The sequence below is a fragment of the Vanacampus margaritifer genome, chromosome 6 (genome assembly GCF_051991255.1).
Source record: "Vanacampus margaritifer isolate UIUO_Vmar chromosome 6, RoL_Vmar_1.0, whole genome shotgun sequence".
Lineage (NCBI taxonomy): Eukaryota > Metazoa > Chordata > Actinopteri > Syngnathiformes > Syngnathidae > Vanacampus > Vanacampus margaritifer.
In genome coordinates, this window is record NC_135437.1 from 18,982,010 (window position 1) to 18,991,757 (window position 9,748).

At 39.1% G+C, this 9,748-nt stretch overlaps 2 protein-coding genes across 2 annotated transcripts; one reads left to right on the forward strand and one right to left on the reverse strand.

Annotated features, from left to right (window-relative positions):
* Window positions 1-1,495: 1,495 nt before the first annotated feature.
* ppcdc (phosphopantothenoylcysteine decarboxylase) lies at window positions 1,496-5,222 on the reverse strand. Its single transcript, XM_077568800.1, has 5 exons — window positions 4,984-5,222; window positions 4,573-4,668; window positions 4,066-4,194; window positions 3,815-3,983; window positions 1,496-2,168 (listed from the first exon to the last, which is right to left on the reverse strand). The coding sequence occupies exons 1-5, from the start codon at window positions 5,125-5,127 to the stop codon at window positions 2,080-2,082; spliced, it is 627 nt and encodes a 208-aa protein (XP_077424926.1). The 5' UTR covers window positions 5,128-5,222; the 3' UTR covers window positions 1,496-2,079.
* hacd3 (3-hydroxyacyl-CoA dehydratase 3) lies at window positions 5,201-9,117 on the forward strand. The gene is made up of 11 exons (XM_077568799.1): window positions 5,201-5,536; window positions 5,706-5,748; window positions 5,836-5,909; window positions 5,986-6,150; window positions 6,307-6,352; window positions 6,448-6,558; window positions 6,635-6,762; window positions 6,830-6,942; window positions 8,518-8,624; window positions 8,696-8,827; window positions 8,915-9,117. The coding sequence occupies exons 1-11, from the start codon at window positions 5,459-5,461 to the stop codon at window positions 8,989-8,991; spliced, it is 1,074 nt and encodes a 357-aa protein (XP_077424925.1). The 5' UTR covers window positions 5,201-5,458; the 3' UTR covers window positions 8,992-9,117.
* The last annotated feature ends 631 nt before the right edge of the window (window positions 9,118-9,748 follow it).

The following is a 9,748-nucleotide window of genomic DNA, read 5'->3' on the forward strand; positions in this document are numbered from 1 at the left end:
AAAGAACTAATAGCTGCTATGAAACTGCAGTTGTTTTTGTTTACATTCAAACTTGCGTGTTTCAAATGCTATGATAGCGAGATTACACTTTTCAACATCCCGGCGCTTTTTGTACGTCAGGGAACACTTCAATCCATCAACAACATGCAACAAGAGGGAACTAAACTGTGGACCGCCTGTATGCCAAATGTCAAAATGAAGGTAGCGCTTCTCGTATATTGAAATTAGAAATAATTATTATAATAATTTGAAACATTATAACATAACATAACATATGCTCTTTAAATAAATTTGACGTGCATTGAGTCTTTTTATTGCATTGTGAGAAATTTTCTCGAGTGTAGTCGGCATGTTTTTGCTTCCACAAACAAACAAACAAAAACCCTTCAAGACTTAATCAAGACAAGACAATAATCGTTTCACTCACGCTGAGCAGAATCATCTTTTAAGTCAACAAGAGCTTAGCAAATTCATTCTTGGAAATGATATGCCACTGCCTACAACTGCAGGGCTTTGAAATTAGCTCCGGATATACAAAGAGTGAAATAATGACACTGTTGTCGTTATTCCACTTGGAACAGAATGCCGAATGCGTGAAGTAAATTTTTGGAGTCGATTTTCTGCTATCAAATAAAAGAAGACCTACTGCATGACAGGAAGCGAATAATTGACTTTGCAACAGCTATAAACAACCAATGGCAAATATAATTGCACAGAACATAAGATAACTTTTAGCTCGTGTTAGGAGCTAAGTGTTGCTAAACAGGTTTATCACACTGGCATTCAGTGATGAGAGATTAGCTGACGAGCTTCTTTATATGCAGGTCAAAAGTTTTAGAACACGCCTCCTTTGTCTTTTTTTTTTTCGGAAGGAGGGGGGGGGGTTGAAAGTTGAGTAGCTCGAGTCTGTTGAAAAGCTTGAAAATGATACAAAAGTTTGTGGTAAACGGACAGAGGTTAAAAAAACCACAAAAAAAACAGGTACGTTTACATCAAACTGAAAAATAATATAAATTCCAGAATTATACAAAAAGGCCATTTGAAGTGAACACGTTTGCGCAATGGTACCAACTGTGGTGCCATTCCCTCGTTAGTTATTTGAACATTTTCATGGCATTGAATCAATCGCAACTGGACTGTTCTGGCACGCATGACCCGGATGAATGAGAATATTCACAGCCATTATTCCAACAGTACTGCATTGCAGAAAGTGCGTCTACAAAACATGTAATAGTGTACATTTTAATTTCCTCTCTGTTGTAGGCTAATGTTAATTTCATTCCACCAAATATTGGAATCGGCATGAAAAAAAATCCCTATCAATCGGGTTCTAGCGAGAACTGTCTCGTTCGCCATGAAAGGCCCTCAGAAACCGTGAGAAACTGAAATCTGTCTAGCAACAGAGCCGTAACAGAATCCCAAGACAAGTTTGTGAGAGTCAACAGCTCGTGTTGCTAGGCGGCTCGCGAGGGAAACATCTTGAAACACAGCAATCTCCAATTGATGCAAATGTTTTATTATTCATCAATTTGAGAGGTTTTAGCAGTATACGTTCAAAGAATGAAGTCGGCGTTGTATTCTGCGTGAACTCTGGGTCTGCAGGACCTTGGTATGCACCGTAGTGTACTCCCTTCCTATGTATGTAAATCAACAATGTATCTCAGTGTACTGATGAGTGGGAGACGTTGGTAGGAAGGACGGAGTTGCAGCCTTACTGATAGCAGATAAAAACACTTTCTCTGCTTCCCATAATAATTAGAGGTGGGATGGTTCACTAATTACTACTTCCATGGTCCCGGTTGTATCTCAGTTTTCAATCAATTATGTCTTATAAGTGAACGAACGAACGAACACATGAAGTATTATTTTGGGTTTGGGACGGTTACTTTAAAAATGTATTCCAATAGAGTTGCTAGTTACCTGTTAAAAATGTAGTTCATGATGTACCATAATATACAAAGTCATTTAACTTGATTACTTTCAGTTACTTTTGGATTACTCCAAGGAGTTCGAGTCTGGGTTCCACACAGATTAGGCTTTGATACAAGGTCATTCAAAGGTAAAAGTGTTGCCTGCTGTTCATGTTTGGGGAGACGGCTCACTGGTTTGCTGAAGGTACTCCTTGATAACGCTGATGATAGTGGACATCTCCGCCATGGCACCTTTGCCTGTAATAAATTCAACAATTACAAATAACACGGAGACAGAATGTGCGCTCATCATTATTCAATTTTGCCTGTGATAGATATTATAACATTTTTAATTCTTCATTTCATATATTAACCATTGTTACACATTATTAACATTTTAATTCTTTATATTAACCTTGTCGAAATGTTTTGTGTCCTGTGCAGAGCAGGTGGTGTTGATTTCGGTATAATCTGACCTTAAGCTGGGACATACTATTTAGTCTAAAAAAGTTCCTTCTAAGCGCTTTGTGCGAAAACACATTTGGTCCTTGAGAACAGAATCTGTTTTGAACACGCACCCCTGACTCTGTTTTCGCCATCGCTCATGGAAAAGTACCCAGAGAGTATGTTTTGTCTACAAATGAAAGAGAGGAGGTCTTTTAACTATAAGAAGCCATTGTACACGCGGAAGAGGCACATTTCGATGCTCTGAATTCCACCTGTTTAAGTGATGAATTAGAGGCTGTATGAGTGTCCAGAGATCTCTGTTAGATAAAATCATTTTTGCAAAGGTGTTTTTTCTTACATTAAATCTGTCTTCAAATTTTGGAACACGCAAAGAGGACAAATAATTTTATTCCTCTTTCACCTGCCAGCCATGTGCAACAACAACAAAAACAAGCAAAATTCCAGTTGGAATTTGAAATGGGACCGCTGACTTTTGCAAGTCATAAAGCCACATTTGCTTTTTGGCGAATTGGGCTTGCCGTGTACGACTATTTGAACCTTTGTTCTCAAATGAAAAGTCTTCCAATGGTCGAATTAGAAAGTGGTACAGAAGGTAAATGCACAAATAAGATATCTTAATTGTGGGCTTTTCATTTTTAGAATTTGAACCTTTTTATATAATATTAATAATATCATCGTTTTAATAATAATAACAAAAATGTGGATATTGCAGGTAAATCCCTTCAAGTTTTTAATTTGGGGATTTTGTTTTGAAATTTTGAAAAAGTAATAGGAATGAACTAAATAGTTTAAAGTTGGAATGGTTTCAATAGGTCAAAAAATTGAAATAACAGTATCTAATGATAATTATATTAATATAATAATAATTCCCTTCAAAAATGTTGTTTGCTGCTTTTATTTTTTAAATGTTGCAAAAAAAATAGAAGATGAGCTGAACAGTTTGCAGGTGAAACTGTTTGAATTGGTCTAAAATGTGGAAATTACAGGTAAATCCTCTTTTAAATTTAATGTAATTGCGGGACTTTATTTTGAAAAAAATTTTTTGGGGGGGGAAATAGGAAGAGGATTGAGCTGGCCTGTCTGAAATTGGAAGGGTTGGAATCTAGTACGTAAAAAAAAAATCTGTTAAGCAGAGTAACAAAATAAAATAAGAACATAATCATAGCTTTGTGAGGCATGCATTCATCCTGTAGATTGAATCCAACTCTTACATAAAGTTATTGTTGATACGCTTTTGCTTTTGTTCTTTTTACTCTCTGTCCCCTCTAATAGACTTCATTTGGTCGGACTTCATTTTAAATCCTGTTCCACAGCAAATAAAAATAGATTTAAAAACAAGCAGCCAAACTGAACAAGTTGAGAAAAAAAGAAGAAAATTCAATTTTCCATAATGTCACCTTTAATATTTAATTTTTTTGTGGTTTGATTGCACACACCTTTGTCTCCACACACCAGCTTCTTTGCAATGCAGGGGATTTCCACGTAGCCAAACTCTTTCAGCCTGTGTACTTGCTGGGCTGTGATGGGATGCTGCCACATAGCAGTGTTCATTGCAGGGCAGAAGAGGAGAGGGCGACTGGTATCCCAGGCTCTCACCACACACGTCTGCCAATGATAAACGCTAAGTCATCTGAAAATCATTATTTAAAAAATATATATATATGGTTCCAACATTCAGTGCTCTCACCAGCAAGTTGTCACAAATGCCACTAGCGATCTTTCCGAGCGTGTTTGCATCTAACGGGGCGATGACAAGAAGGTCTGCCCACCGTCTGAGCTCAATGTGTAGCACCGGGTCAGATCTCTGACTCCACATCTGGAACAAAAGCACAATTAATGACTCGCGGTGAAGGAGATGACAAAAATGCAAGTAAACCTTGTGCCAGATTCAAGTTAAGTGGAAACAGTCTGAGACGGAGTCCAATTGATCCAGGTTTCATAGCAGATTCCAGCTAGCAGGAAAGACCTCATGTAGTCGGAGGAGATATTGTCTCAACAAGGAAACGCTTGGAGGTTGTATGAATACACAGCGACACCATTATAATAATTATAATATAATAATATTAGTCCAAGTTATGACAACATTATAAAATTTCCCCCCGCAAGCAAAACAATGAAAGGAAATGGGTGCATGCTTGTGGCCACCCTGGTTGTCTCGCCTTGTTGATGACTATCGCGTACGAGAAAAACGTACCTCCCATTCATCTTTGTCACTGTAAATTTTTACTGACACCTCTTCAGGGTTATAAAAGTGCAGGGCATGCTCAGTTGTGACCACTCTGACATCCACCTGGGAAAAAAAGTAACATTTTGATTTAACAACAATATTGGCCTCTTACTTTTAGTTCTCAATAGACAACACAAAAGCCAGTAAACTCCACAGTTGAGTTAAATACTTTTTTTCAAGTAGGTCACCAGTGTCATTCATTCAGCCCTTAACTGAATTACTAATACACAGTAACAGTACTACAGTATATCTAAAATTCTATGAAATCACTGCACAGTTGAATACATTATGTTTAAAGTGAGCCCTAGGGAAAAGACGAGCTAATTAGTAACGGACTAGTGAATGGACAAAAAGACCTTTACTAGTTGAAAATCTCACCCCGGAGAGATGAAGAAGTTCAGAAACCAAAACAGGAAGTTTGAGGGCAGCTACACTCCCGGTTACTCCAACAAGCACACAAAAAGTCCCGGAAGTCTTCACTAAGTCGCTTGGAGGATGAGCATCATTTTCATCCGTCTGCATTCTGACATACTACCGAAGGTGAAACACTCGTTATCCTTGTTTTCGCTTTCCAAAACGTTTGGAATGCTTGTTGATTCTTCTCCACCGTTTCCACTTCCGCAAATAAACCACAATGGCCAATCGGAGTAGAGAATATTATACCAGCCAATCACAGTGGCGGACGATGAACACGTCACGCAGTCGAGCTCAAGCACGTCGCTTGGATGACAGCGCGAGAACGCGCCCGTTTGTGGAATGTTCTGGCTGCTCGCTAAACGCCTAGCATGGGGAACTTGAGCGGTCGTCTTGTCTTTTGATTTATTTTCAACTAATTGATTGATACGAAATAACAATGGCGTTGACGCCTCTTGTTTACTGGGCCCAACGCCACGAGGAAATCTACCTTCGGGTGGAGCTGACTGACGCACAGGTGAGTTTGTAACTCGTATTTCTTCACGGCAACCGAAGTAGCGGATAAATAATTACAGTTCGTGGAGTGGCAACGATGATCCCTTAACATCACATGGAGATAGATGGGTAATGTTCCTTATTTCATCATATGAATGGGACTAAACTTTTTTTTTTTTTCTTGCCTGCAGAATATTAGCGTCAACGTGCATGAAAACGTCCTTCACTTTCAAGGTGACATATTTCTGTGTGTGTCTGTGGTGTTCATGCTCCTGGTGCTTTTGGGGCATATTTAAAATGAAATATTTTGTGTGTGTGTAGCCCTGGGCCACGGTGCCAAAGGTCAAAACCTGTACCAATTCAGCATGGAGTTTCTTTTACCTGTAAAAACACAGGTACGTGCGGTTCTCCCTTCATGTTCATTTCCCTTCTCGTCTCCTCCTCCTAAACGACTTTGGTGGATATGTGCAGGTGGCTTACAAGTCCACTCAGCGGCAGGTGAGCTTCAACGTGAGGAAAGAGCAACGAGGCTGGTGGGAACGGTTGACCAAACAGGAACGCAAACCTCTTTTCTTGGCTCCAGACTTCGACCGCTGGCTCGATGAGTCGGACGCCGAGATGGAGATGAGGGAGAAGGTGAGCAAAAATTGCCAATGGCATAGTTTGTTTTGTAAACTAGTACATTGTGTTTACGAGCTTGGTCTCGGAACAAGTACATTTTGTAAGTCAAGGTATCACTAGTTGGTAAAGGCAGAAAAAGACGGTGAATAAACTGCTTTGTACTTTGCAAAGGAGGAGAGAAGAATCAGGCGGAAGGCTTCACAGTATGATGAGGACGGTGAGTGAGGACAGAAGTTTCTCCATTTTCAGATGGATGGATGGAAGTTTTACCATTTGCAAAAAGTCACCACAGTTTTTTTTTGTGTGTTTCAGGTTTCATCAGTCTGAAAACAGGATTTTTGTTTGCATACAACCTGGTGCAGTTTCTTGGCTTTTCATGGATCTTTGTCAACATGACCATTCGCCTCCTCAAGTTTGGTCAAGGTGAGCACTGTGTGTGCATGTGAGTGCTTTTCCCTGGCACGAAGGCCACATTAACGCCGTGCGCGTCACATTCCAGATTCCTTCTACGACACGTTTCACACCATATCCGGCGTCATGTTCTTCTGCCAGATCCTGGCAGCCGTCGAGGTCCTCAACGCCGCTTTTGGTGTGGTCAAGACGGGTGTGATGCCCACTTTTATACAGGTCTGTCAATGTGAAATCCCTTGGGGACTTTAATATTAGCTTTAACGTGAGTCTTGTTTCTTTTTAGCTGCTTGGAAGGAATTTCATCCTCTTCATCATTTTTGGTTGCTTGGAAGAAATGCAGAATAAGCCGGTGGTCTTCTTTGTTTTCTATTTGTGGAGTGCCATTGAAATATTTAGGTAGGCAATTTTACTCTCTAATCACTGTATGTTTAGTTAGGTATACACAGATGGAGTCATTTTTTTTCTTTTTTGGCACCAAAAATGTTACACAAGTACCGTTACTTAAGAATAAAAATAGTCCTTCAAATATTACTCAAAGCGGAAGTCAACTTTAAGCTTTTCTTGACAATAATATGTTATATGTGACCTCACTAGTCTAAACATGACATTCTGATTTATAATACAGCCCAACTTCAGCTGTGATTGGTTGTTACCTGAGCAACATTGATGTCATCTTCAGTCGGCAGCAAGTGGGAAAATGGCCGCCCCCTGAGATGGATTTTTTGCAATATAACCTGGATAGCAGAGTTACACCAGTAGGGCTGCATAGAACATATTATTGTCAAAAAAAGAATTTGGGTTTACTTCCCCTTTAAGTACGCGTCCAGTGAAAAAACTAGCAAGTAGCTTTTTGTTATAATATTCGATTAGAGCAGGTAACGTTAAGTAGAAAACAAATAAAAACTAGGAATTGAACTCATTATACTGCCATAAATTCATTAAAAAAAATGTTTTTAATCGCATGACTTCACCAGTTAACTCACGATTAATCACACATTTTATATCTGTTCTAAATGTTCAAAAAAAAAATTCTAGGGTTTCATAGTCTTGTTAACAAAAGTGGAAAAAAATGTTAAACTAATAGAAATAGTTCAAATTATTTTTTGACGTTTTTTAGCCGTCAATGGCAGTGAATTAATAAAAAAAGAAAAGATTATTAAAAATTCGGAGTGTCAGGCGATTAAAGTTTTTAATCGTAATTAATCGCATGACTTCACCAGTTAACTCACGATTAATCACACATTTTATATCTGTTCTAAATGTACAAAAATAAATTCTAGGGTTTGATAGTCTTGTTAACAAAAGTGGAAAAAAATGTTAAACTAATAGAAATAGTTCAAATTAATTTTTGACGTTTATAGACGTCAATGGCAGTGAATGAGTTAATTTCAGATATTTCCCCCCCACAAAAAATGTAACTAAAATAATAATGAATGAAATCTATATAAAATAACAAATTAAAGCAAATTCAGCTACAAGTAATGACCTTATAAACTTCACAGCAAAGGTTAGTCGTGGAGTTCTACTAGGCTGAAACATGGACGTTTTTAGGCAGTAACTGTTCTTTTTTTAAACTTAGATTGCATGTGACACCAGAGCAAAGGTGTTGTGCTTCTAATAATGACTGTGAGTCACACGCTGTATTGCTTTCCGTAGTTTCTGAATGCTTCACGTAAATGAAGTCACTTTGAAAACTTGTAGGTGTAGCCGCGGGGACATCGTGTGCTTTAACGTAGGCATAAATCAAAAAAAGAATACCTGGCGCAAACAATGACAGATAATTAAAGTTGCGGGATGAAGCTCAGTGTAAGGAAAGCGGTATTTTTCTTGACAAAAATACTCAAGTAAAAGTACCCACCTCTGAGCGCTTGACCTCAATAAGGTCATCTGATGTTAGTGAGTGTATATCCTCGCTCATTTATCGTCCGCATAAATAATGTCAACCCAAGGCTAACCAGGCTTTTGCTGCAGGTATCCATTCTACATGCTGGGATGCTTCAACACCGAGTGGAAAATCCTGACCTGGTTGCGATATTCCCTGTGGATGCCCCTTTACCCGCTCGGTGTTACAGCTGAAGGTACGTTTTGCCTTCAAGCGTCCGAAAGTTGATGGATGACCAAATACAAATACAAGTGTCATCGCAAACAGCTGTGGCCGTGATACAGTCCATCCCCATCTTTGAGCAAACCAACCTGTTCCGCATTCCTCTGCCGGAAGCCGCGGGCACGTCTCTCAGCTTTTCGTACGTCCTGCGCGTATACCTGGCGCTCATGTTTTTAGGTAAGCGCGCACTTTGAAAACAGAAGCAACGTTTTTTGCAAGAGCAATCCGATGTGAATTGTCGTGTGGGTTCATCCCTCCTTTCAGGACTTTTGATCAATTTTCGTCATCTCTACAAGCAAAGGCAGAGGCGCTTCCGCACCAAGAAGAGAAAAGCTCATTGATCCAGCGCTCCTCGCACCTTTCGCTGCCTGTTCATTTTTTAATCAACATTTCCTTGAGATTGGTCTCATTTTACAGGCGCCGTTCAGTGTTTCGCTAAAACTCCAAATACACACTTCCAAATACAACTCTTGATTCACTCTGTCTGCATGTTTTGGCAAATAGTTTTACATACATTTTAAATTTTACAACACCACAAAAGTGTTAACAACCCTGCTCAAAACAATGTGGGTGTGTCTGAAAGCACACCCTGCTTAATTAACTGTCAGATTACTAGTCCTTGAAAAATGAACCCTATTTGATCTAGTATGTTCATTATGCCTACACGTAGCACAACAAATATATCCACTAAAAGCCTCCGGTGCTGGAATGTATTACACCGGGAACAACGTGGCGCTCTAAAATAGCCACAACAGTGTAAAACCACTGACTAGCTGTTAATTTACTTTCAAATATATCCAATGGGAAGATATGTTATCAGGCTGTAGGCATAGCAAGCTAGCTAACTGCGCTACAGTTGCGCCATATTTCATGTGGTACCATTTTAGCCATGCTCAAAACATCTGGTAAACTGAAACGGTGAAAGGCAGTTTTAATGCTCTAGTTCCACATTTGAGTCCGAAATAATTTTGTCTGCACACATTTTTAGGAATTGTCTTGAAACCTGTATAATGCATTTAGGAACAAATATCGGAATTCATTTTACAGAGTCTTCTAAAGGGAACTCAACCCCCCCAAAAAATGTCTTGACAATAATAT

Excerpts from the sequence above, each read along its gene's own strand:
- ppcdc (XM_077568800.1), bottom strand. The coding sequence starts at position 5,127 with ATGCAGACGGATGAAAATGATGCTCATCCTCCAAGCGACTTAGTGAAG. Across the intron at positions 4,195-4,572 it reads GTGACAAAGATGAATGGGAG|ATGTGGAGTCAGAGATCTGA; the intron begins GTACGTTTTTCT and ends CTTTTGTTCCAG. Across the intron at positions 3,984-4,065 it reads GCATTTGTGACAACTTGCTG|ACGTGTGTGGTGAGAGCCTG; the intron begins GTGAGAGCACTG and ends TATCATTGGCAG.
- hacd3 (XM_077568799.1), top strand. The coding sequence starts at position 5,459 with ATGGCGTTGACGCCTCTTGTTTACTGGGCCCAACGCCACGAGGAAATC. Across the intron at positions 5,749-5,835 it reads AAACGTCCTTCACTTTCAAG|CCCTGGGCCACGGTGCCAAA; the intron begins GTGACATATTTC and ends GTGTGTGTGTAG. Across the intron at positions 6,559-6,634 it reads CCTCCTCAAGTTTGGTCAAG|ATTCCTTCTACGACACGTTT; the intron begins GTGAGCACTGTG and ends GTCACATTCCAG.